Source organism: Bombus terrestris, chromosome 7 (genome assembly GCF_910591885.1).
Source record: "Bombus terrestris chromosome 7, iyBomTerr1.2, whole genome shotgun sequence".
NCBI classification, from domain to species: domain Eukaryota; kingdom Metazoa; phylum Arthropoda; class Insecta; order Hymenoptera; family Apidae; genus Bombus; species Bombus terrestris.
The window spans coordinates 1,480,192-1,506,818 of NC_063275.1; the positions used below are offsets into that span (position 1 = coordinate 1,480,192).

Genomic DNA, 26,627 nt, shown 5'->3' on the forward strand with positions numbered 1-26,627 from the left:
AATATCGAGAGATGGCAGGCACGTTCAGTATCTTTGCTTTTCGCGCCTTAATTATGCCTAACCTGTCTTAAATATATAAAGCTTTTCAACTTTTTTTGGAGCGAAAGGTTACTAATATAAGAGCGAATATAAGAAACTGTTCGTTCTTTTTCTTATTACTTGACAAGTTGTTTGATATCACGAGTAATGGAGGAAGTAACCAAATGCAGATACATCGATTGTGTCGACACACGGGAAAAGCAGCAAATACTTCATGAACTTCCCGTTTGTGATACCGGTCTCTGTGTGAGGTGGTTGATCAACAGTGGTCACGTGGACCTAATTGGAAGTGATCTTGATGTTTTACGGTCTATGAGATTTTTTATTTGCAATAATCACTTTACGGAGGATTGCTATCTTAGTAAAGGCACTCTAAAGGACAATGCAGTCCCTTCTCCGCATTGGAGTACTGTTTCAAGGGCACTGAGGAATTCGAAAACACGACGGGTAGGTATTTTCTTTTATTGCAATCTTTAAAGCTCGATTGTAAGTGTAATATTAATATTATTATTACAAACTACTTCTCTTGAGATTATTGTTATTGTTTCTATTACTATTATTATTGGTAGCAGATATTAATAATTGTTGGAAAGGAAAATCACAAAGACACAAGTTAGAACGTAAATTAATATTTATAAATTGATATGATCCCATTATGGATAAATGATTCCCCAATTATATACGCCCTATACTCTATTATTCTATAGAGCTCTATGAAATTTCAGAAAATTCAATTAAACAATCAAGAAAGTTCTATGGAGGAAGTAGCAACGGATCAGCATACAGAGAAAAATGTTTCTTCAGAGCTTGAAGTGGATCAGTGGTGTAGAACGTGCGCGACCAAGAAACAGAACCTTGTAAGCATGATGACAGGAAAGAGCACAGACATGAGTCTTCTATCAAAATTGAAGCTTTTAATAGAAATTGACGATGAAGATGCTTTACCCACAAAAATGTGCAATGAATGTGTAGACAAGTTGGAACAATCGTTCAAGTTTTTTCAACAGATTTATGTAGCAGACAATACATTGCGTCATGTGTTTCCAAATACACGACCAAGTAGTACACCCAGAAAGCCTTTGTATTCAATCAGTAAACATATGAGAAATGAACAAAAGGAAAAGGAAAAAGAGAAAGAGAAAGAGGAGGAGCAGCAACAACAGCAAGATTGTGCTCCAAAAATTACTCGTGGTATCTTTAGACGTGGTCGAGGTAGACCTCGCACTAGAGGCTACGCAGCCAGGGCAAGGGCAAGACAAAGATCCGGTCATATACCGATCTCAGTTCCAAGTACTACTAATTCCAATGCTAATCTGAATGATAATAAGACGTACGAGAGCAGAGTGAACGAGACTACCGCGTTGAAAAGCGAATCTCAGACCATGATTCTCGACGAAGAAAGACAAGGTGATACCGTATTTTCTTTACTTACCGATACATGCCATATGGACGAAGAATTAGATTGGTCGGATGTATTAAAAGTAATGAACGATCAAAGATACCAGCAGGTCACTTCTAGACTAGAAACTGAAACAAAGTTGAAGGAGAAAACACAAAAGAAGAATACAGAGGAACAGGTAATTGAATCGGAAATTACTGAATTACAAGCGGAGGCAACATTGGAACCGTCGAAAGTGGAAATGAAGACAGAAACTGAAATTGAGATCAAAGAAGAGATTGAGATGGAGATAAAAATGGAGGTGGAGGCGGAGGCAGAAGCGGAGAAGACGGAGGCAGAACAGAAGGTGCAATCTACCGAGGACAAATCGACAATGGAGGAGGTTCAAGAAATACGTTGTGAATTTTGCAGCGAATCATTCAAACTTAGACTTCAGTTACAAACACATTTATTGACCGATCATTCTCAATTGTCAGGATATATGTGTATAGATTGCTTAATTTGCTATGAAAATGAATCGTCACTGTCAAAACACCGTAGTTTACATCATGGAGATCGAAGATATCGCTGCGAACATTGCCATCAAGAATTTCTTGAGAAAAGAATACTGAGAGATCATATTAAAAAATGTGAATCGCACGATACAACCAATTACTCGTGCTATTCGTGCGAGTTAATATTTTCTTCGAAACAAGAGCTGATCAATCATGTGAAAACTCATCCGGAAAGTTCGCTCATACCGTTTCACTCGGATTTCGATAATTCGCAGAAAATTGAGAATGAATTGGTATCATCTGTGGAAGCCACAGTAAAGCAAGAACCACAATCCGAATACCCTTCTTCCGTTATATCTTCGAAAGATACCGTCGGCGAAATTTCCATGTCGAATCCAGATGAAAAATATAGCAGTGGCGCGATTATTTCGAGCGATACACTTAAGACTGATGCAGTCGAGGAGGAAATGCAACAGCCAACTGATGGCGAAAAATCGGCGATGGTAATTTGTCCCGATTGCAACGAGCAAATGCACGATTCAATGGAACTCAGTGTTCATCGAATGCGTCGTCATTCGATGAATAGGAAGGATGCGACGTGTCTTCTCTGCGACAACAAATCCTTTTCTTCTTTGGATGAATACGAACAACATGTACTAGATCATTGCAAGCGACTAAGAATATCACCATGATAAAATGAACGTTTTCTTTATTGCAAAGTAACATCTCAACGATAGAGGAGATTCATTATTTCGATCTATTATTATCGGTCGACACAATGTGATTTTCGGCGATATTAAGAAAAATGAAAGAATACCAAATTAATCGCTCTACTAAAATATCTCACATTGTGCACATTCGTGTTACGTTGAATCTTCAACCTAACTCCCTATTAACTAATGCAAGGAATATGTATTTTTTAATCGGATCAATTTAACTAACTAATTTAACTGTCTAATTAACGGACTAATTTAACTGTCGCTAAACATTTAAAGTAATTCGATCATTTCTTTCATTTATCTGTCATATTGAATAAATCACGTAAAAAAAGTACAAAAGTCGGAGGATAGAGAGCAGTAATATGACGGTCACACATACGTGATAACGAAAATATGACTGGTATCTATAAAGAAACGTATCGATACATGATCGATATGATTATCGAAATGATTTTTTGCGCAAGAGGTCACGACGTGCGCTTTACATAACGTAACATGTTTTAATATGTTTACATAATGTAACGTAGAAAATACATTTCTTTTATTTCATTCGAAAGGTAAAGAGAGGGAGGGAAATGTGTGTGTGTGTGTGTGTGTGTGTGTGTGTGTGTGTGTGTGTGCATACGCGTGTGCGCGCGCGCTTGTATAGATTTAATATACGCGTAAATATATATGTATGTAAATAATACAGAACGTGCATAGACACACAACAAATGAGATAACCGATGGGTGCGCGAATGCAACAGCGATTCGCAAGTGTTGTTTATTATTTACAATCGGCCAAATTCGGCTGATAGCTTTTAACGTTATTCAACAATAAATATGTCTTTTGCAAACGATACTGACAAGGAGTCAAGAATAAAAACTGCTATTCCGATCCTGATGAGATTTTGAGCGATGAGCACGGCGCTCGATAAACGCAACCATTCGAGAGGAAGGGATGGTCGCGCCAATCGATATCTGAAACAAAAATCGAGTTGCAATTTAATCTTTTGGAAGAAATTACGAGCAGATATATGACAGAATAGAAATACATATTACATAATTAGTTATCAAGCTAACGTTGCTGCTAATGACGTGGTGTAGTGCGGTGCGGTGCGGCGCGGTGCACCATCACGAGTATGAGATCGAATAGCGTCGCGCAATCTCAAGCTATTTTTAATTTCTATTTAATTTGATGATTACTATTATTCGATAATTGAATTTTCGAGATTTTAAAAAACGGTCAGTGATAGATGCCGTTAGTCTACGTTTACCGTTTCAGCAAAAATAACTTGGTAATACAAGTAAAAAGATGAGTGGAAGATAATGAATTTGCTATAAACCACGGTTACCTTAAACCAAGGCGATGATAAAATTAATTGAGCGGTTGCTCTGTCTTCTCCATGTAAACGCAGCAATGTTTCAAGAAGGTTTTTCACGTCGGTCGATATCTCGTTGAAATATTCGTCGGGAAAACAGAAATCACATTTAAGTATGTTTGCGGTAGTTTCCTCGATGGAATCGTCCAAGAAAGGTGAAAGCCCGCTGTAAGTATGGAACAGATTTCAGAAGAGAACTTTTTAACATTTCAATCGATAAAACATCACGCATTTACCTTAATAATACGTATAGAAAAACGCCGGCAGCCCACATGTCCGTGTAGGATCCCGTTGGTTTACCGAGAACCGATTCCGGAGCTGCAAATTCCAAATCAACGGGAGGAGGGACTTGATCCAGTGGTACCGCTCTGATGGCTTCACCGAAATCTATCAATTTTACGATACCAGTATCGCTATCAACCAAAATATTTTCCGGTTTTAAGTCCAAGTGAGCTTGTTTACGCGAATGTAGCCACTGCAACGCTGACAACAATTGACCGGTGTATTTTGCGACAGTCGATTCCGTGTACTCAACTTGTTCGCCAAGATACGCGAACAATGTCGACCCTCTGACCCTGATAAAGTAAAAGAGAATCACTATGACAAGTAATTATAATAATCAGATGATGATTCGAATGAGGTAAATGCAGGAAAAGAGAAGAACTAAAAAAGAAAAAAAAAAAAAGAAGCGAAATGGATAAATACTGACAGCTCCAAAACGATAGTATCGATATCCGGTTGAGGTGTATCCTCGAAGAGCGCAAACGCTCGAACAATATTATCGTGACGTATACTTCTGAGAAGATCATATTCGGCACGCGTTAGCGAGAGCGGCTGCTTCGATCGAGATATTTGTTTTAACGCTACTTCTCGATCGAATCCTTTTTCCCTCGCACAGCACACTCTTGCGAATCTACCGGTTCCTAATTCTTCCAATTCGATATATTTGTTAGTAAACTGTTCAATTTCCATATCGTTGGTCAATTTTTTCTTCGAATTGGGTAACGAAACGATCGACGAGGTTGTCTCGTTCATCGTGAATCCGTTGGATCGATTGCACTCGATCGTGTCGCACCAAGCGTTGGTCGCATCGATTCCTGAAAATAAAAAGAAGGTAAAGAAAGCGTAAAACGCGATCCACGACATAATAACGATAGGACGAAATAGAGTAGCACGATGTAATAACGATAGAACGTACCTATGATACGAAGGGGAATTTTCGCTGAACAGGAACCCGTTTCATGTTCGACGAGACAGTGGTAAATCCCGGAATCAGAGGGAAGGCAAGGAGCAATTTCGAGACAAAGGGAATCGTTCGTTCGGAAAAGTCGATATCGATCGGTTCCCTCGATGATGTCACATCGTTGCCCCTCCTTTCTCCAACGGACGAGCGCACGTTCCACGCGACGAGCTTCCAGCACGAGCCGAGCCACGCCACCGGCCGTCGCCCTGATCGAACACGGAATAGTCAAGATCGCGGGAGGACCGTTCTCTTCCGCGTGTATATCTTGCGGAAGACGGACGCTCTCTCCCGAACCCTCCGCCGAATCGATTCTTCGCGGACGAAAAGACCATGCGCGGCTGATGGATGAATTCGGAACGAGACTCGCCGGAATCCAGAATTCCTCCTTTTTCATCCCGATTACCGGGGAGACGATCAGCCCTGGACCGTCCACACGGAAGATCTCCAATTCTTCTCCAGCGTGTAATTTCCCCCAATCTGCGGTTAATCTTACTCTGCTTCCTGGAACGATCTACGGAATCTGCGGATTAACTTGCCGAATCTTTTCCCTTGTCCCACTTCCCGATCATGCACCTTTGACCACGCGCCACCCATCTCTCACCGCCCATTTCCACTCCCTTCGAAATCCATCTCCTCATTCTCCTTCTTCCTTAACCACTATCTTCCTTCAACGTTCTTCTGACTTAAACCGAACCAACCGCTTCATTTACTCTTACTATATTACTCCAGTAATATATAAATATTTCGCCCGACGTTACATACTACGATACATACACCTTCAAGTTAAAGAGTAAGCGATCTGACTGAGTACGGCGATACAGAGAGATACCGACCCAATACGTTTAATAAACTCTTGATAGCTACAACATATATAACCAATTAAACAGGTATATCGTGATAAAATTGCAAGAAACTATAGCGTTTAGCGATAGAATACCAACGCACAAAACTATCGTTTAAAATACTATCACTAGATTAGTTGATTATATGCTGTGTATCTATACGAGCATGGAGCAAGGTGAAGATGGACAAAGATGGCGACCTCGGTAACGACTACAACGAATTCATCGATGATCAACTGCGCTGATTACAATCGCGGCGGTGGCGACGCTACGACCACGAGGACGACGACGATAAGAATAATACGTAATATGGAAGGGAAGGCAGTAATAATGCAAGAAGCAACAAACAAACTACAGATTCAAAATGTTTGAGAACGTTTCATTTGGTGTAAAATATGTACAAGATAATACTGGTTTCCCAAATAAGAGTAACAAATTGTTAAAGCCTGTAGAGTATACAGTGAGTGCAGTAATATCGTACGTTGGGAAGACGTACAACTTATCAATGAGAAACGATGTATTTCATTGTTTGCGTTATTCGTTTCACAATCGATGGGAACAGTGGAAAGAAATAAAAGTTATTACCGTACCAACGAAAAATTATACGACAGAGAGCGAATAGCAACAGGCATCAAGAAGAAGAGAAAGAAGAATCCTTTTGCTGCAATTGCAAGAGTTCTAATTACGAATAGAGGCAAATAGAATTGTAAATAGTATGTATGTATGTATTTAGTTAATAAGTAGTAGTAATTTCGATATTGTTGCTCACCGGAATAGAATTGTTGCGAACAGGCGATCGAGGTCGAAGGGTGCTTCTAAATCCCTCGAGAAAATTCAGTCTGCTTTTGCTAGGGCTTGACTGCGTTTGCGAGGAATCCTGATCCGTAGTTCCGGTACGAGGTCGGTGTAACACCGATGTTGTTGCCGTTGCCGTTGCCGTTCCTGTAGCTGTCGCTGCTACAGCCGCGGCTGTAGCTAATGTTTTCGAAGTAGCAGAGATGGTACTACCAGCGGCACCGGCCAATTCATTTCTCCGTTCCTCGTTTGTTTTAGATATGTTCGGTATTGTTGATGAAATCGTTGAAAGTACACTTCCTCGACACGGAGAATCCGGACTCACGCCACGACTGTACGTCAGCAAATTATAAATAAAATTCAAACACGGTACTGCATCCACCGAAATATCTACGCATTTTTCTGACGTCGAGTTATTATAACTCGAACGAGGAGGTATCATAACTCGAATCAACACTCGGACAGGTCGATTGCGCGAGAAACTCGATATCGTAATATTGTTAGAATACTTTGCTATACTTGGCTACCTTGTAGCAGTACGTAGTTTCTTTTCTATATCTTTTCCTTTCTTATTAAAGCAAGAAAATCCGTCGTTTAAAATATCGTATTCGTTCAATATCAAGTATAAAGCAATTTGAGATTTTAGTCAGGCGTAAGATATCGATACTGCAGTACCCTGTGCTCGTGGGAAATGATAAGACAAAACAAGCTGTTAGTCAAACGACGATAGTAAGTCATGTTAAAATAGGCGTGGGAAAAGGATGCATCACAATTAGAATGTTGACCAATGTACAATTTATTCTAAACAAAATGTTTACGTTTCTCAAGTCATTAGTTTTACTTTATGTCGTCCTTCGTGAATGCACATTTATGTACAGCATACTATCCCCCGCGTTCGTTCAATCTTGCACTTATAAACATTATTAAAATTATTATACACTTGCAGAGTTACGTTGTTAATAAGTAATATATAGCTTTTGGTGGGGGTGAGTCAGCATGTTGTACATGCTCGCTGTCATGTGTTTTTGTTTATTGCGTTTGATCTTTATCGTTATTATTTTACATACGCGAGATTATTCGCGTACAGTTACATACAGATACGCGCATGTAACTATCTTCTTTCTGTATGTGGAAACCAATGAAACCCACCAAACGTGCTCCCTTAAACGACAAATCGAAGAAATAAGAAAGACCAAAAAGACATTGTACATAGCTGTGTTTGTTCGTTGTTTTATCAATTTTGCCTTTTATTCGACAATTTTTCGTATTTATCCAACTCCTGTAATTGAATCTGTCTCGCCCCCACCCCTCCTCTTTCTTTTTTCCCTTTCAACGCGCATTCTTCATCTTTCTCTCTTTCTTTCTTTCTTAACACGCACGCATACACACACCCACAGAGACGCGTGAGCCTTCGCGTTTACGCAAGATACATACATGCAGTTACGCGGCAGGACGTAACTCACATAAACAGAAGCATGCAACAAACACGCCTTTCCACTTTACTGTTATTCTTCTTCAAACAGCAGGACACCAAGGAGTAGTGACGAGGATGTAACCGATGTGAGTGAATACATTTTGTTATACCTACCCTCACCTGCACAGATGTGCAATTAGCCGAGAAATAAGAGAAGATTTAGTAGATCGTATCGTATCGAATCGTACCGTACCGTACCTTATCGTATCGTATCGTATCGTATCGTATCGTATCGTATCGTATCGTATCGTATCGTATCGTATCGTACCGTATCGTGTCGTATCGTATCGTATCGTATCGTATCGTATTGTATCGTATCGTATCGTATCGTATCGTACCATACCGTACTGTATTGTATCATATCGTATCGTACCGTACTGTACCAGATAATATCGTATCATGTACTAACGTACTGTATTATATTATATTGCATTGTATAGCGTTATGTCCCAGTGAACCATGTCAAACGCAGTTCTAGGAACGTTAAAAACTACTCCAAAGGAGGTAGGTAATTATTATAGAATATAGTAGGAGACGCTCTCGCGATAAAGCTACTCAGCAGCAATAGCGAGGTAGATTCCTGGACTGCAATGTTAAGGCAAACAAGAGGAAGCACGTCGCAATATGGTGAAAAAGTAGTGTATACATAATTTGTGTGTGCTTAAAGAACATATTGTGAGGTAAATTAGGGGCAGAACGAAAGGAAAACAGAGATTCAAACGAATTTCGGCTTAGGAGACGACTACGGTTCTCTAGCATATACAGCGCTTCTGTATCTCTTTTTATATAAAATATACAAAAATATTTCGGAACGAATCTTCACGGGTCGAGCGTTGAAAGAGTGTCAATGTAAAGAGACATTGTGTTAGATAAAGAGACGCTTACAATGGATCTTTGGTAAGTTCCTTTTGGTAGGCAATCGGCGACTGTATCGCCTTAAGAAAGTCACGTTGGGTCTGCAGGATGGCAGTGATCGTATCTACCCACTCCTGCTTCCGCGGCCCATTTTCTTCCGCTGCGCTACAAGAAAATGCAAGGCCAGGTTTTCGAGGATCCGTCGAGCGAATTATGAACTTTTCCGGGTCGTCGTAAGGATTTTGTAAGCACAGTTTATTCACCTGTGTGTAAAAACAAAATATTTATCTTTGCAGTTTAAGCCTATTCCTTGTACAAGAAATCCTGCTCTATTTTCTTTTTTTTTTTTTTCTTTCTTCTCTTAACCGCGTTAACTGTTAATCATCGACTATCAAATGTTCTAAGAGATTACGATAATATACTAGTCGTTCTAGTTTCTTCTCTTTTCACGAGACGAGAAGATAACCGAGAAGGTGAAAATACAAGAAATTACTATTTCTATCCGTCCTTGTTAGTTCTTCGATAAGTATTTGATGACTATCGCGTCTATACAGATAAATTACAAATATCGTACGGGATGTACACGCATGTGTAAATCTTGTTTCAATCCTATCTTTTCTTCGTTTAATTTAATCAATTGTCGGTATTTGCATTTCCTTGGAATTTACCGATTTCATGATCTAATAACTTAACTGAAGTAAACTATAACTCGTTTATTTGAAAATATTTGTAAGAAAGTGGTTTATCATCTGGTGTATCGTGTATGTTGGCAAGAGAAGAAGAACTTGTGGAGAAAATGTTAAATAAATTTCACGATATCGTTGCTTTACCTGGATATGAGCTTTGTAAATGTAGACGGGATTCGTGAACTGTGTCTTTTTGCCGACAGCCTCGCTAAAAATAATATTTTGCTCGAAGAGGAAGACTTGCCATTCTTTTTCCTTACTCGGTAAATTCGAGGAAAATTCCGATACTAAAAGCGGTCCGTGCAACAGTAACTTTCCTTGCGCTGTGATCTTTCCCTGTGACAGTTAGACAAAATAAATAAGCAGTTCAAAAGATACGAGAGATACGAGAAATTGTACGGTGAAAGGGGAAAATATAAATATATGGATACGGATCGAGCTACATTTTGCAGCGGGATAAAATTTAACTTACGTCAAAACCTTGAAGTCTCGCAACATCCATCATGTCATTGGCCGCTTTTGGAATAATGCGCATTACATGAACCGCAGCTGTAAGCCCTTCGATCTCTGACATTCTTTGAGTTCGTTCGGTAAGTCTTAGTGCTTCTCGAAGAAGAAGTTGATACTTTGTGATCCTTTGAACCGGCTTGATTAAAAGATCGCACAATTGTAACCGATGTCCGAGCTTTTGTCTTAAGTCCTAGACGCGATAATACTTGGCAATAATAAAGAATTGAAAGCGCATGAAAATTAGAGACGTCTTTATAGTACGACAACTTACCTCGAAATAGGTATCTATATATTCGGAAACGATATATTCGGAGACTGGTTTGTTTTGACAATAAACAACGTACATATGTAATTTTCTTTCGTATCGCTTAAACAGCGGTCCGAGCTCTTCCGGACGTTCCAAACAACGTTCCAACGCCTTCAGGAAGAAACTGTATAAACGAACAAATGAATCCAACCTCATTTGCAACTGGCGTTTAAACACGCCGTACTGAGTATGATAAAAAGAGAAGAAAGTAGAAACGAGGCTTACTCTCTATGCCACTCGTAGATTGCTTCTATATTGCCGAAAACCATTTTATCTTTTCCACCACGCAAATCGTCCGGCAATGGAACTTCGGACTCTGGATCCCGCATCAACGACATGTACCCTTCGACTATTTGTTTTAGATCATTTACATAATCTTTTTCCGTTTCCACCAATTCTCGAATAACGAATTGTCGTTTCGCTAACACTGCACTTTCCACATCGCACTCTTCAGGAGTCCCGTGAACAGGGCTACTCGTTGTGGTCGTTGTGGTGGTTGTCGTCGCCATCGTCGTTACCATCGTCGCCGCTGTTGTCATTGTTGTTGTTGACGTTGCTGTTGTCGGTGCCGGAATCATAGTAGCAGCGATAGTTATCGCAGTTGACAGGGTACCTTCGTCATAATCGTCGTCCCCACCGATACCAACGTTCGAACTTTTACCACTGGGAGTCCGCATCAGGCTTTGTCTTTCTTGATTTTCCGTATGTTGTTCCTATTTTCACGTTCGATGTAGTATGAAAAAGACAAAGGAACCGTCAGCAACGAGAGGCGTGGTAAATCACAAAAAACAATGACCCTTAATTTTTTAATTTAACGAACTTACCATCCTCTCTTTCACGATCTGTTCGATCTCAGCTAAATCGGCCGTCGTAGCACCGTCAAGAATTTTTGCCGACCGCTCAGACGTCTACGTACAATTAAAAGCAATTCAATTTAAAGTCGTTGCCTACAAATAGTATATTTAATTTATATTCGCATCCATTATATCACGGAAACTTAACATTTTAACATTCAAATTAAACTTTATCGTGCTTACTTATTCGTATATCGTTCTTTAATCGTAAGAAAAACGTACAGAACGGAAGGTTCACCCGCGTAGAGGCACACTAGGTATATTAAAACGGTTTCATTGATGCAAAGAATGGAACGTTAAAATTTCCTCACGTACGATTCATTTGTATTCATCGCATTCGCGGTCAAACGTTGGGACCAGGTAAAATAAATCGAGTTACAATGGGCGGAAGAAGGTTCTAGATTAAAAACTAAGAGGAGACTGAAGGGAAGAGAATAAGAACGAGCGAGATCGAAAGCCAGGGAGAAAGAAGAGAAACGAAATGAGCGGAAGAATATTAGGAGCGGCAAGAAAGAAGATGAAACTTGCTCGAGATTTTCCACAGCTTTCTGTTGCAATTGCAGATTCCGATGAACCGTTAGCTGTTGCCACGAGTATCGGTTCGGTGATTGGTTTCATCGGCGGTGGAAGTTCCAATTCATCCTCGGCATCGTCCGCCCCATTTTGCTCGGAATACGTTAAAGCCTCGGTGTCGTCGGGTTCCGGCATCGTATCCTCTTCCAACTCAGGTTCCGATTGCTCGGTTTCTCCTTCCTCCTCTTCCGCTCCTTCGAGTCCTGGCTCGAGTTCCGTGTCAAGATCCGCTTCCGACACGGAGGTAGATACGCGCATGGACGCGGTCGCGGTTGTTAACGCAGAAATGGAAACAGAAGCGCTTCTCAAAGGCCGAGACTGTTCGGCACCACTCGGCAATCTAAATCGTTTCTCCGAGACGTTCTTTTTCAAAGAGGATCGTTCGCAGGACGTCTGCACGATCGAGATCGCGGTCGACGTCGTCGCTGTTGTTGCTGTCGCTGTCGGTGTCGTAGTCGGTGGGGATTTCTCCACTTTACCTTGGCTAAGTTTACGTAACGGTGGAGGTAGCCACTTTCTCCTATGAAATAAGAAGAAGGAAAAAGGAGAAAAATAATCGAGCTTCTTGTTTATCGTTCGCGAGACAACGTTATCGTCATCGTCATCGATTCGACCGTTGTTACATCTGGTTGTCTCTGCTTACCCGCTAAAGCCACGTCTTTTATTGCCTGGAGAATTCGTGTTCGCAGCACCACTTCCATCGTTTGCCGCAGCAGCCGCAGCAGCAGTGCCGACGATAATATTTTCTGTAAAAGGAAACATGAACAAAAATAAAATAAATCGCCAATGCAAGAACTATCAGTCGACGACGATATGTACCACGAAAAGAAGATTTTCAACGCGATTTAATAGAAATTTTTTAATAAAAGGAATGCCAAATAGAGGAATCGCCGCTTACAAAACTGTTGACGATGGTTAAACGTATCGTATTTTAAACGTCCGCAAAGATCGGCCAATTCGATCCGAACGGTAAATTTGTTTCAAATAAAAATCTTCCATTCGAAACAACAGATTCGATGATAATCGTTTAGCAATCGAATCGACCAACTCTTCGGGTTAAAAGGTTAGCGACCATCGATTTAGAGTGCGTTCAATATGCTCGACGCATCGACTTTGTTCCATCGGCATGTCAGTTGAAGATTCAACCGGTCAAGGACACAGTTATCCCCCGTACATCGTATTGATCCGACACGACCGACTCGGAGTACGCGTACAATAGACCGTTTTGATCGTAAGCTACCAATGTCCTCGCAAACTTTCAACTCGTTCGTTTATCATCCGAACTTGCACGTAAATTCATCCTCGTGCCACCCACCGTACCATCCTATTATCATGTTATCGACCACTGAAAACATACATTTCGTTTTACTCTTATTTCGTTCTATTCTAACCTCGCTTCTATTTTACAATTTCTTATCGCATTCTACATTACCCTGTATATTTGATACTCGAACCTATTTTATTTGACGATTTTTATCTATCTCTACGATCGATCTATTCGCCATATCTAATCTAATCTTTCCTTAACCTAGAGTCAACAGTAGAATCTAATCTTTCGGTTTGCATACATTTTTTTCTTTTGGAATTATCAAGTGAAATATTCCTCTCACCTGTTTCGTCTGGTAATATAGAACTCGGTGGCACATTTTGAGCGGATAACCCACCGCTCGCTACTATGCCCGTTCCCACAACCGATGACGAAGATCCCGGTATTCCTGTAGCGCCAGACGATACTGTTGTGATACCTCCGCTAGACGCGGCAGTTTGAATTTGACTGGTCGATTGCTGTTGATGATAATGAGATTGCTGCTGTTGTTGTTGCTGTTGCTGCTGCTGTTGTTGTTGTTGTTGCTGCTGTCCTGGAACTTTTCTAGACGGTGAAGTTTTACTGGAAACCGGTGGAGGTTGTTTGAGCGCGCTAGTAGGAACCAGTCCCTCTGGCGGCGGATCGACTTGTCCCGGGGCAACCAATAAACGTACGTGGGTCCATTCGGACGTATTCACACCGCTAATATTGCTTCCGTTTTCCAATACCTCGACTTGTTGACCCTTCGTTACCGTCAATTCCTTGGATCCAGGCGCGGCGGAATGATCGGCGATAACCCAAGTCACTTCGGCTACGCCAGTCTAAAGATTCAACAGTAATAATATTCGATAATAAGAGATTCTACGTGAATGCGCGTGGATCGATCGGTAATGCGTTATTATATAAACCGTGCGAATTAACGTAGAGATGGCGTTTTTAAAACGGGACGATCATTTTTAACCCGCAGGCCTCATCCGAACGACTCGTGATAAAACGAAAAGGCGTGTAGATGAAAACACGCAAGGGCGTAAGGAAAAAAGAGACGGAAGGCGAGAGGAGGAGGAGGAGAAAGAGTAGACAGAGAAGAACGAAGAGGAGAAGCGGGTAGGAGTAGAGTACACATAGATGGACACAGGACAGGACAGCGTGCACCGATCGTCTTTGACTTTGCGGTCCAATGGACCGTTTAATGGATTATTCTAGCTTCGGTGATTTCGATTTGATCGAAATAGCCTGACTTTGATAAAGACACGTACCACCAGCCGTTTCTTTCGAAAATACAGCGACCGATAGACGCATCGAAATATGCCAGTCTAGACCGTCTTTTCCTCTTTACGTCAGTTATCAAGACTGCATATTTTCTTTTATCTCTTGCGTCACCTTGCACACCGTGCGATTCATTTTACAAACTTCCTCTCGTCCGATTGATTTCTCTCGATAAAGTTTACTTGAAAACTTATCGTATATTTACAGTACAAATACGCGTGATATATGTACGTAACTGCACGGTAAGCATTTCAATTCGGTAAAAACGAAAGGAAACAAGAGGGAAGACATCGATACAAGTAGATTTTAAGATCGATCGTTTAAATTCTTACACGAAACGTAACTTTTCAATCGATTCGATTTAATCGATTAAATTCGAGATGATAAACGCGGTCGGGATTCTCTCATTTCTCGATGTTGCAATTTACGGACGCATTACTATGAACCGTGATGATGGTTCTATAATAGTTATAAGGCCGAGAGTCAAAACAGTCAGAGAGGTCGGTCGTCCGCTTTCGCGTCGCATTCCACCGACGAAAATAGACTTTTTCCACGTGCCAAATTTTGCCGATTCTCTTTCAATCCTCTCGATGCTCTCAACGTGCCGAGGATCTACCTAATTACGAACGTTGATCGATCGTTGTTACCACTATCGAATTATATCGATTTCCTCAACAGATTTGTCAATGTCCACGCGATTATCGATTATTCGTTTATTTTTCGATAAGATTATGCCGAGTATTGCTGTGCTATTGTTATATTACGTAATACCTTCATTCGCGCTTCCCAGACGAAAAACGCTTTACCGGTATACGTAGCCCGCCCGTTTACATTTATACCTCGAACCATTCGGAACTGAACCATTCGAAATCGAACCATTTGAACGTAGCGAGCAACCTCGGCAACAATCAAATTTCAACTTGGCATCGAACGGTGTGCAATTCGCGTCCCGATTCAATTCTCATTCGTAATGATTTCGGTACGGATAGACAGAAGAGAGGAACATTTCCAGCGGACGTCTTTTCGCGTAAGAAAATCCCAAAGAATGAGTATAGATTGTACACGGATTCACGTTAAACACGCGAATAACTGAAAGATTAAGCAAAGTAAGTGAATAAATTTCTCTATATTTCAGGATAAGGGAAGGGAGGGGGAAAGAGAAAGGGAGGGAGAGGGAGGGAGGCGTAGGAGAAAATGTGTCAACAAAAGAGGCAGGCGCAAATATGGAAAAACGTTTCATACGAGGATACGAGGTTTAATTAACGAATTGTATTTATCGACGAGTTCGATTCTCGATACGTGGCAAATGGAAATGAAACAATGACAATGACAATGCAACAACTTGAACGACAAATTCTTCGATTCGCGGATATAGGAACGACTGCGGATGTGGCTACGGATACGATTGCGGACGTGGATGCGGATACGAGCTGCGACCGCGTTTCCTTATATATCGTCTACTTGCAAATGTAAACCGTGGATAAATTTAAACGAACGCTTCGACCATGTAAACGTTTGTTAACGACGGATTATGAAACTTAATCAACGTTCTTAGCCATAAATTTTTAACCGGCATTTTCAATTCGAATTTCAATCTTTTCATCTACAAACGCGGAATGATATATATCGGCAAATTAAGGATATTTTTTTTAATATACCGAATACGATTTTCGTCTCTGTCGATCGTTAACCGTTCTACGAGAGAAACCATTCTCCATGACGTTGCTCTATCGAAGAGAGCACGTTGTTCTTTCCTACATCGCGGTATGTTATTATTTCCGTGCGTAATTATTATTTCCTCGTATTATTAATCTACTCTGAAAAAGTATGATTTTCAGGTGAATTTGCGGTTTCTACGAACGGAAACATCAAACATCCTGACCGTTCTACGTACAATCTAAAGGGGAAATCGTAGTACGCGAGCGCGCGTTTATGTGGGTGAACGAGTACTCGAGTACCTGGGAGAGGGAGGGTTGTCGGTGCAAAAGTCGAGCCTGGAACGAGCTCGGGGTGTCGATGGTATGCTGCCTAGAGAGGGCTGCATGTGGTGGAGTTACAGAACTCTGACGAAACCAAGGTAACGAGATCTTCCTGCGGGCTTTTTTCACGATTGTTGCAGGTTTTCCTGCCGGTGACGTCATGACAGTTCGTTTGCCTCGTGTTCAATTCACGTGCACGAACGCGATAACCGTGTTTAGCGCAACAAACGGGAATAAACGTGTTGTCGAACGTACGAGCGACATGTTGCTCTCTTTAATGTATTTTCCCGATTCTCAAAACGGGTCGGAATAAATTTTCTCCGACGATTCGTCGCCACGCTCACCGTCCAACGGATCCATTCGACCCAAGTGTCGCGCCCGTACTGATCCCGTTACCTATCGTTCCTCGCATCCTCATCCTCCTCTTTACCCTCGCCACCCTTTACCTTACCACCTATTTCTCACCCCTCACTCCCTCCCCGCCCTCCCCTCTCTCCCTCACTTTTCTTCTATCGTACCCTCTCGTGCACTCGCTGCAACGCGCTTGCTCGCTTTTCGATTATTCTCGAACCCCACCCAACCATCTTCTCTCGCTCTGTTCGCTGCTATCGCTACCCCACTACCAAACACCAACGACGAACCTACCTCTATCGCTTATATCTACCCCGCTTACGTTTCTCACTTTTATCGCTCTCATCTATCCTCGCGCTTCTTTCCACTCATGATCACTTATATCTAAACTTTATCTCAACAAACACGTCTAGATATCACGAACATTATGCCTTCCGTCTTTATTCCGTCTTTCATCTTCCGCCTTCAGAGATCGCAACCAAATCAATCCTGGTTTGCCTTCTTTCTATTCGTTTCAAACTGCAATCAAATACTTTCCGCGTCTTGCGAAGTTCCGTTTTTTTTTTTTTAAATATTATCTCCTCTTAATCAAATCGAATGAAAAATGCTTATCCTACCTTTATCCTTTTAACAGCCAATTGTCCACAAGTACAAATATGGATCGAACCATCTTTTCAACCCTATACGTTAAAAATTGAAACGTTTCGCAAATACGATCAGAGGCAATCGGCCGCGACTAACCACTGGCAAACCCAACGACTAACGTATAGTATTTGCTTGCTCTTGACGAACGATATTGATTATCGTGCAAGCCAAACGCGGATTGATTCCAAAGCAATCGCTAATTAACTCAAATTCTCATAAGACAATGAAAAAAGGAAACGGAACATCGAAAAAGCGAGATCCAAATGAAAAAAAGGAAGAAAGATTCTACCTACCTTATCGGAATCTGTGGTGTTGGTGGAACCAAAAGATGCCAGGGAATTTCGATCTAAATTCTCAACGCTATCGTCCAGAGAAGCACATTCTTCAAGGTCCCTGCTAGAACGTTGACTCGAACTCTTTTTCGCAGGACTCTTCGGCATACTTAAACTGAAATATGTTTCCTGAATAACCTCGCGTAGTCTTTTCACCCACAGTTGCTTAGCATCCATCGAATTAGCTCGAAGAACGACACGTGTATCGCTGGTTGGTGCCCGACCTGTCCAAACCGCGAATTTGCATTCGTCACCCTCGATATGTTCGGTCACGCCCAGTTCGGAGGTCATCAAACGGCTTTTGTAAATGTACTTCACCTATATCGTGCCGAACAAAAGAAAACGTTTACGTTCACTCTAGATGGATACAGGTTGAGGTGTTTTATCACGCTTGACCAACGCGGCATATATGTATTCCATATCGTTTTCCATATCGATTTTGCTTTTACCTACCTTTCCAGCCGAATCTTTCACCTCTTTGCTAAACAATAGGTACAATTCAAATAGAAATATGTGCCGATCCCTGCCTTTTCTAATCAGTTGTTTAGGGTCCCACACTGTAAAAGAATCCTGTAGCACTACATCGCCTAGTGTGTCTATTCTTACATCGCAACCTTCCAGCATGCTCAAATGTAAGGCATCGTTCGCTTTCTTAGGCACATTTAACATTACTTCTAACCCATCTTTTATCTCACCCTGTCCTTCTTGGCAACAAGCCTACATAATTTGAAAAATTGAATCGTGAAAAAACAGTAAGCACAAAGATACAATGTAAGAAAAGACCAACAGACAGAAGAAAAAATAAAAGATACAAAAAAGAAAAAAAAAGAACTTGTTTCAATCACTTATAAGTATACGCAGAGTATACGCAATATGAATTTTTACATCTAGCAAACGATACACCTATTACTATTGGTATAGCGAGACTATAAAGGGAAAAGAGCAAAACATCCTTCCCCCGATCATCCTACCTGAAGATCTTTGAGCAACAACTGATACTTTGTTATTCTTTGTACCGGTTTAATTAGGTACGCAGCGATCGGATGTTCAACTCGCTGTTTCCTTTGTAATTCTTCAAACCATGTCCCACCATGAGTAACTAATAATTGATTACTTTCCGGTTTATTCTTACAGTATGTCACGTACATATCAAATTTAGGTGCCTAATCGATAAAAAAGAAGCAGATTAATCGTCTAACACATCCAAATTACGATACAAGACATAGGTATAGCTTACCCATGTCACGAAACAATGCCCAACGTCTTCTGGCATAGTTTCGTACTTTTCTAGCTCACGAAGAAATATGTTACTATGAAATTGATGAATTTCTTCCATATTGCTGAAAATTATTGATTCTCGTCCTTGTAATCCAGATGGAACGTTTCCTTTTCCGCATCGCGTTTCTTCCAAAAAACATCGAATACAAGTTTCCAAATCCTTCACGTAGGTCCGTTCTGTTTGCAGCAGTTCAGCCATTATAAATCTGTGAACACGTTGCGGGTGATGAAAACAAAGACGCGTGATAATTGTCATCGTTCGATTAAAGAGGAGCATACTCTTTTCTTCGTGCCGATCTTCTTTTCTCCTCGTTTAATTCTTTCAGATCTTTTCCCTTGATCTTCTCTTCGAGTAGAGGATCGGAATTACGATCGATGGAAAGATCTTTTTGACCATCGTCAGATTGAATTCCAAGATCTTCTTCGATTTGACTTTTATAGCAGTCCATACGCGTACTAAAGTCCTTGTATCTTTGATCCACTTCAGCAACAGACTGTTTGATTGCTGCTGCATGAGCGTGTCCTTTTTCCACTAAATTATCAGCAAGCTGGATCAACAGTTTCACTCTTTCTCTTGTTTCCTGTCACATCACGCAGCAAACGAACGAACAAAATAAATCAGAAGGAAGAAAAAGGATAAAGAACAAACTCTTGTTCCTTCAAGCGCTTTCGTTTGTCGATCTGAGAAGAGAATGCAAGAAACGAACAAAACCTACCTTCGCAGCTCCCTTAAATTCGTTGTGCTCCCGCAACAACTGTTCATTTTCGATACGATTTTTACCAACGTTAGTATGGGTGGCTAAATACAATTCACCCGTTTCTCTTATCCATTCTAAAGCCTGTTTAGCACTGCGCTCGAATAAGACATATTGATGACACTGATCCAATCGTTTCTTACGCTGCGTCCAATATTCCAGTACACGATTTTCTTTACTAAGCAACTCTTCCAAAATACCTGTAAATTCCAGATTAAAAGGTGCAAATGACTTAAAGATTATTTAGATGTAAAACCTTATTAGAGGCAACATATCATACACGTTAACATGAAACTAACTTTTAACTTTATTCTCTGAGCCAGCGCTGTTCGCTTGATAACTATAAAACTGAAGACTGCGGTTTGTATATTTGAGAAATGTTTCCGCGGTCCGCCGTACCAACGTGCATGCTTTCAAGAATGCTTCCTTTTGTTCTTGATGTTTTCCAACAAGCGTTGGCACTTGTGTCGCCTTTTCACCAGAAGCGCACCAATCTTCGTCCCGTTTGTATTCGCGTTCGAGGCTATCTAATACAGAGCGAACTTGTTCCGCCGTCTTGTAAAAATTAATGCTAGCAGTTACTAGCTTGTGTCTTTCCTCTGCACATGTCACTAGCTGTTGCCATCTCTTAGTTACATCCTCTGCCACTTCTCTTATACTCTTCGGATCGTAGTGATTCGCACTCACTAACGCATCTGCTCTGTGTTTGACCTGTAATGATTGATACACACATTTCTCTTTGTTACACGATCATTTGATCATTTTTATATTACAATGCTGCTACGTATAAAGAGGATACAACTACATACCTGAACAGCTGAAGTATGCGTTTTTTCTATAGCAACTTGGAACTGTTCATGTTCTAAACGAAGCTGCTCAGCATCCTGCAGATTTTCTGGAACTCTCAACGAAGCTAACAACATAGCTTCTCCATTGCGAATCCAATTGGCTACATGTGTAGCATCGGTTTGTAGTTGCACCAATTGAGAAGCTTGTTCTAAACGAACTCTTCTCATCTCCGCCAAATCTTCCGCGTCCATTTCCCTTTCGTTTAAAAATTCGAGAAGCACTTGAACTCTAGATGCAGCACTGTGTTGACCGTCTGCCATTATGCAAACTCCTGCTTGTTCTAATACCTAAGTGTCAAGGTAACGGAAGCAGCCCGTAACACAATTTAATATAACGCATTTCTATGGTTTCTGTTATCGTAATTCAGTATCGGAAATACATCTTAACCCTTTCTTACCTGAGCGAGTTCTTGACCTTGTTGCAAAACCTGAAATGCGGTATTCTGCATATGAGCGACACCATCGTTGTGCACACGCAACAATTGTTCAGGGGAACCCTCCCGAGGTGGACCTTGTAGCTCCTGCGCCCACATCTCTAACTGACCACTCGCTTCTAAAGCATCTCTTTCGAACACGCGCAATCGTAGGCATAGTTCTAATCTCAATTTTCTTGTAGCCCACAAATCTTCTAATTCCTGCCTTAAACCTGCTAACCTATCTAAGGCAGCTTCTACTGCAGATATCTGAAAACAGTTGCCTCCAGAGTGTTTTTTCTCCTTTCTTTAACAAATCTCACTCACATTCATATCATTTCATATTCATTCGTAAATGATAAGAATAAATGGAGAAAGAAGAAAGGCAAAAACCTAGAGCACAGGTAAAACTCACAGAGCCTGTAGTATCAGGAGCATCGGTAGATTCTCGAAGTTCTCGGAGCAATGCTTCACCCTGAACGATAGTCGATGCACAAGCTTCCATGCAGGAGGCTCGGTGTTGAGCACATTGTTCCAACAGTCTTTCCGCAGTTTCCAGATTCTCTGCTACTTCGTCTTGTTGTAATTCTTGTCGCAATTCGTCAACCCAACCAGTTAACTATTGAAAATACATGGCCGTTTTTATATTTTTGGCGCTAATAACACGTATTATGTATACTTTACCTCTTTTTCATGTGTATAAAACACAACTGCCAAATCTAATCTTCGACGACGCTGTTCAACTCTTGCCGCGAAGCTACTAACGTGAGCTTCTAATTCTTGCGCCACAGCGTATATTTCATCAGCAGCACACTCACCAGTGTGTGCCAATTCTTGAGCAGCAGTAAGTAGTTTAGTAGCATTCGTATAAGTATTCTGAGCAAATGAAAATATCGTTCATTTAATACTTAATACTTGTATCGATACATCCACTCGTGAACAATATTATCATCAAGTTAATACCTGAGCTACATTTTCGAAATGTTCGTGACTTTTCTGGTACACTCTCGCTTTTTGAAGATTTCGACCCACACCTGTATTCTTTCTAATAAAAACTTCGCCATGATTAGTTAACCAATCCAGAACTTGCTTTACATCTTCTTGAAATAATCTGCGAACGATCAATCACTAATCAAATTACTAGAAAACATGAAGTACAACAATTGATAACGCGGAATTAATAAATAACATATAGTGACCCGAAAAAGACGAACGAGAAAGAGAAGTGATGCATGAGGAATGCGAGTACCTTAACGCAAGTCGTTGATGCAGTTTGACTTTCCGAGCATGCCAACGAGCCTCCAACGCTCTGTGATGACCCAAGATTTGATGGATTACCGCCAATACATGGGATGCACCCTCGCTATAATCCGCTGCTGGATTTCCGCTCATACCGGAATGTCCATCGATGCCGTGTCCATCTTGACTCTAAGCAAATTAATCATTTTATCCATTCGATCATTGAAATTTTTCATGTCAAAGCGGTCTAAACATTACTTGGCATGCACTATGACAGCGATTACATTAGTCAATGCGTACTCGTCGCTTAAACATAATTTATGGAAACATTTCACATCGGTTAGTACGACAATGATTACATGTAACTTTCCTTTTTTTAATGAAAGAAAGAGGAGAAGGAAAGGAGAAAAACCCACAGATTAAATGAGCACGCACTCACACACGGCTATAGCGTAGCGTTATCGATAAAGACATGACCCATGCATGTACTATACATTTTCTCGATCAAAATGATCTATAAATAATTGATACGATTTACCGAAAAGTGAACTAGAATAATACATAAAGCAAAATAAATAAGATTAGTTTGCAGGCATGTACGCATACATTCGTGCACACCAATAAACGTACATGTTTTCTGGCCGTATGGTCTATCCCTTGCGGCTGATTACAGACTTGCACGAGATGATCCAGTTGATAAAGAAGCTTCTTACTGGTACTATGCACCTAAACAACAGTAGGATTACCCAAAACCATAATTTAAGTTCCGTAACTGAATTCCGTTAAATATTAAAACCATATTTTAGTTGGACAATTCATGAAAAAAAAGTTTACGAATACACGCAACGAGAAAGGACAAGTTTTATTTGTGTTCGGAATTATCGCATGATGCAACCGTTCCCTTTATTCGTAGGGTTAACTCTCTCTCTCTCTCTCTTACCACCTAATCCCTTATTTCTTTGAATATTTATTTTATCTTTCTTTTCTGTAAGACCCGCATACCAAGCAAACGACCACCGGTTAGAAGCTATTGAAAAAAAAATGTCTAATCATTTCATACATAATCGATGCAAAAACTCGTATCCGAGCTCGAACCGTGCGTCGAACTGAAGCCGTGACAAACTTGCAGCATCGAGCCTAGTCCACTCAAAAGTGCCTGATACGCGTCATATACCTGCCAAACATGATCGCCTTTTACTAAACATCACGTTATAGACAAAGTCACGAGTTGCGAGGCCAAACTACGATTAATTAAATGAAAAAAGCCCATGTTTGTTGTTTGTTTCTTCGAGATTGAATTCCTTTATCGCGAACCGACGAGAACCAAAATTATGTACACGTTTGTGTCTTACGATATAGAAATGTAAATTGAACATTACAAGTTTACATGAAACGACAACGGCGACGACGACGACGACAACGACGACAACGATGTCGTATCATAAAGCATACGAGGGAAGATTACCTCTGTGTAAGCTTGACACATCGCTTCGTAAAGAGTTTGGTGTTGCCGTATATGAGATTCCAAGATTGGTATTTCATTAGGTAAGTTTCCAGCATCGCAAGCTTGACTCCATCCTGCGACGCTATCGACGTATTGCTCTGCCTTATGATGAAATACGACGCTTAAACTGAGGACCGCGGTACGTTCATCAAGTCCTGCCGCGAATTCTTTCCAAGCTCGATCTAGTCGACCAGCTACTGCTCTAACGTGTCCGGCAGCATAATGTTGGGTTTCGAGCAAACGGCTGGCCATGGTTAAAATCTTATTTATATTCACGTAGACATTCATGGAACTCATAGTGAAATGTTTATGCTCCTCCTGTAAATTTTTAGCCAGTTGATAAGAACGTCCAATTTCGACATAATTCGCCAAAAATCCTTCTCTGTTGTGGCAAATCCAATCAAACATTTTTGCACAATCCTGTTCAAAAAGCCTTAGTTGAAAGCACTGATCCAATTTCATCTTTTTAATGTGCCACAACTGTAAAAGATGCTGTTGCGCGGCGTGCACAGATTCTAAGTGTTGAATCACTAATGCTGCTAGAGCTCGTCCATCGGGGTCGGTGCCACCAGTCGCCCCGCTTTCTATACTACCGCCCTCGCCACTACTCGCCGCTATACCTATCGCAAAAATGTACCAGTAAATGTTTGTTTCATGCTTAACGATTAATTTGAATTACCCATTATTATGCATAGATGAGAAAGGATCAGGATTAAAATTAAAAGAAATGGTGATGAACAATACAAAATGTTTCTTACTATTATCGAAACGTTGTAGTAATCGCTGACCGACAACTTCAATTTCTTCCACTGGAACTTTCATAATCTTTTTCTTCATTTCATTGTGCAAATCAATCCCATGTTTAGCTCCAGCCACATCGTCCGCAAAATCATTTCGACTCAGATCTTCCTGTAAGTCGTCCAATCTATCAAGAAGATCAGCCGCCTGCCACGTAAAGTCTTCTACGGCTAGTCTCGTGTCAATCCATTGTGCATGATCATACTGTAGCGATCCATCTAAATCCGCGGTCAATTGCGATGGATCGATTACCTTCGTCAAAGCTTCTAAACTTATCGTATTTATCTAAAACAGGGAAAGCGTTTTCAACCATTTTGTTGTTCAAACACATATTTCTTTTATAGTTTTATCTTTGCTTACTTCGAAATTATATTTCTTTTGTTTAGCCAATGACGTTCTTTGCTTTTGCCAGAAATTTTCAGGTTTGATGATGAAAGCAACATGAATTGATCGATGAAAGTGTTCGTGTAACACCTAAAATTTGAAAATGTCATTATTTTATAATGAAAGATCTATTCAAGCTTTTCATCAAAGTAGTTATTATTGAATGTAAAAAAAAATATAGTGGGGCAAGGAGTTGAGATAATTATTAGAATGTGACCTTTAGGATGGGTTTGACAGAATCCCAAGTAGCACCACGCATATCCACAATGACAGTGAAGCGTAAACCTCTGGCTTCGTCGTTGGGTATGGTCAATAAGTATTGCAAAAGACGTCGGTAATCTTCAGGTTTGGCTCTTTCACGTCTTGCTGTAGTAGGAAACACAAGTACTGGTCCACCCCTGCGATCCCGACCACCTGGCAGAATAGCCAGACGTTCTTGGAGCAAAGGTAAAACCTCCGTAGCTCTTGTTCCATCCATTTCAACCACTTTTATTTGGTCAAGTCGTACCTACCAGAACAATTTTTATATAAATATTCCTTTTCCCTCAATAAAAAGAAAAAAAGGAAATTAATTGCACAATTATATCATCGAATATTCTTGTCAAGATATATTCACAATATTGGAGTCTACTACATCGTGATGTCATACCGAAAAGAAATAGGAAGATCAGATATATACATATTAACGAAATCAGCTTTATTACATTACATCCGAATTGTGAGAAATATTTAGGAGATGTATATATGATGCACGATAAATTTTCGAAATAATACGCACATAAAATCAACATCGCGTCATCGTCATCTTCGTCTATTTATATTCGGAGAAAGATGACAAAAATGCATTCGGTTTCGATAATCCCATTGTTAAGAACTGTTAGAACCGTCATTACGACCTGAGCCGTTGCTACCATCACTGTCACGTCATTGACGTAAAAAATTACGTTCAACCGTCACTGCATTCATCTAATAATGTACCCATAGGAAGAAAATCGCATTCAGTAAATATTTCCGTACTTTCGTGCTTGGTTCGAATGTATTCGTGCTCGGATCGAAATGTCTCTTTTGGTTTGATCCGTTTCCGTAAGTTCATACCTTCAGGCGGATCACGAATCAGAAACCACGGCCGAATCAGAATGAACATTGTTTCGCTTACCCGTGTGAAAGATCAATTCGATGAAATTTCGCTCGTTTCGATTTTCTTATTTCTACCATGCACATATACTTTGAATAAAAGGCGTTGCGATTCATATTGTTCGTTCGCCGGCATTAAAATTTGTACATTCACGATAAATCCTAAGCTCCGAAACCGCTACCTGCCAATGCCAGTCTGCCATATTCGAACTAGTACGAACGAGAAATTTTCAATGATCTTCTC

The 26,627-nt window shown here is 40.6% G+C and overlaps 2 protein-coding genes and 2 long non-coding RNA genes across 11 annotated transcripts; 3 read left to right on the plus strand and 1 right to left on the minus strand.

Moving 5' to 3' along the window:
- Nucleotides 1-39: 39 nt before the first annotated feature.
- On the plus strand, nucleotides 40-3,490 carry LOC100643240 (zinc finger protein 267). Its single transcript, XM_003396266.4, has 2 exons — nucleotides 40-486; nucleotides 765-3,490. Exons 1-2 carry the CDS (start codon nucleotides 187-189, stop codon nucleotides 2,622-2,624), a joined length of 2,160 nt encoding a protein of 719 aa, XP_003396314.1. The 5' UTR covers nucleotides 40-186; the 3' UTR covers nucleotides 2,625-3,490.
- Nucleotides 2,625-26,603, minus strand: LOC100650560 (triple functional domain protein). Of its 8 annotated transcripts, XR_007224629.1 has the most exons (35): nucleotides 26,406-26,602; nucleotides 25,467-25,757; nucleotides 25,226-25,339; nucleotides 24,826-25,150; nucleotides 24,029-24,687; nucleotides 23,624-23,737; nucleotides 22,574-22,752; nucleotides 22,288-22,435; nucleotides 22,009-22,200; nucleotides 21,740-21,943; nucleotides 21,310-21,594; nucleotides 20,873-21,199; nucleotides 20,363-20,774; nucleotides 20,025-20,263; nucleotides 19,588-19,889; nucleotides 19,268-19,514; nucleotides 19,002-19,193; nucleotides 18,484-18,747; nucleotides 17,992-18,348; nucleotides 13,762-14,278; nucleotides 12,795-12,897; nucleotides 12,107-12,671; nucleotides 11,549-11,632; nucleotides 10,950-11,437; nucleotides 10,689-10,848; nucleotides 10,380-10,607; nucleotides 10,052-10,243; nucleotides 9,252-9,484; nucleotides 6,867-7,224; nucleotides 5,211-5,766; nucleotides 4,722-5,109; nucleotides 4,249-4,587; nucleotides 3,986-4,178; nucleotides 2,909-3,611; nucleotides 2,625-2,869 (listed from the first exon to the last, which is right to left on the minus strand). XR_007224629.1 is itself a non-coding variant. In XM_020863820.2 (34 exons), the coding sequence occupies exons 2-34, from the start codon at nucleotides 25,725-25,727 to the stop codon at nucleotides 3,504-3,506; spliced, it is 9,315 nt and encodes a 3,104-aa protein (XP_020719479.2). In that variant the 5' UTR covers nucleotides 25,728-25,757; nucleotides 26,406-26,602; the 3' UTR covers nucleotides 2,625-3,503. The 8 variants fall into 8 exon arrangements, 7 of the variants coding, with proteins under 7 accessions (XP_020719479.2, XP_012165064.2, XP_048263226.1 ...); XM_020863820.2 differs by lacking the exon at nucleotides 23,624-23,737 and adding an exon at nucleotides 23,194-23,289 and having other exon boundaries at nucleotides 2,625-3,611; XM_012309674.3 differs by having other exon boundaries at nucleotides 2,625-3,611.
- LOC125385408 lies at nucleotides 14,236-14,763 on the plus strand. The gene is made up of 2 exons (XR_007224636.1): nucleotides 14,236-14,344; nucleotides 14,425-14,763. It is a non-coding gene; the product is annotated as an uncharacterized LOC125385408 (long non-coding RNA).
- Nucleotides 15,379-16,285, plus strand: LOC125385407. The gene is made up of 2 exons (XR_007224635.1): nucleotides 15,379-15,750; nucleotides 15,859-16,285. It is a non-coding gene; the product is annotated as an uncharacterized LOC125385407 (long non-coding RNA).
- Nucleotides 26,604-26,627: the final 24 nt, after the last annotated feature.

What these genes read in the sequence shown, in the direction of transcription:
- LOC100650560 (XM_012309674.3), bottom strand. Translation starts at nt 25,727, where the DNA reads ATGGATGGAACAAGAGCTACGGAGGTTTTACCTTTGCTCCAAGAACGT. An exon ending in TTTATACACATGAAAAAGAG is followed by an intron (nt 21,944 to 22,008) that starts GTAAAGTATACA and finishes TATTTTCAATAG; the next exon opens with TTAACTGGTTGGGTTGACGA. An exon ending in AGATCGGCACGAAGAAAAGA is followed by an intron (nt 19,515 to 19,587) that starts GTATGCTCCTCT and finishes ACGTGTTCACAG; the next exon opens with ATTTATAATGGCTGAACTGC.
- LOC100643240 (XM_003396266.4), top strand. Translation starts at nt 187, where the DNA reads ATGGAGGAAGTAACCAAATGCAGATACATCGATTGTGTCGACACACGG. An exon ending in GGAATTCGAAAACACGACGG is followed by an intron (nt 487 to 764) that starts GTAGGTATTTTC and finishes ATGAAATTTCAG; the next exon opens with AAAATTCAATTAAACAATCA.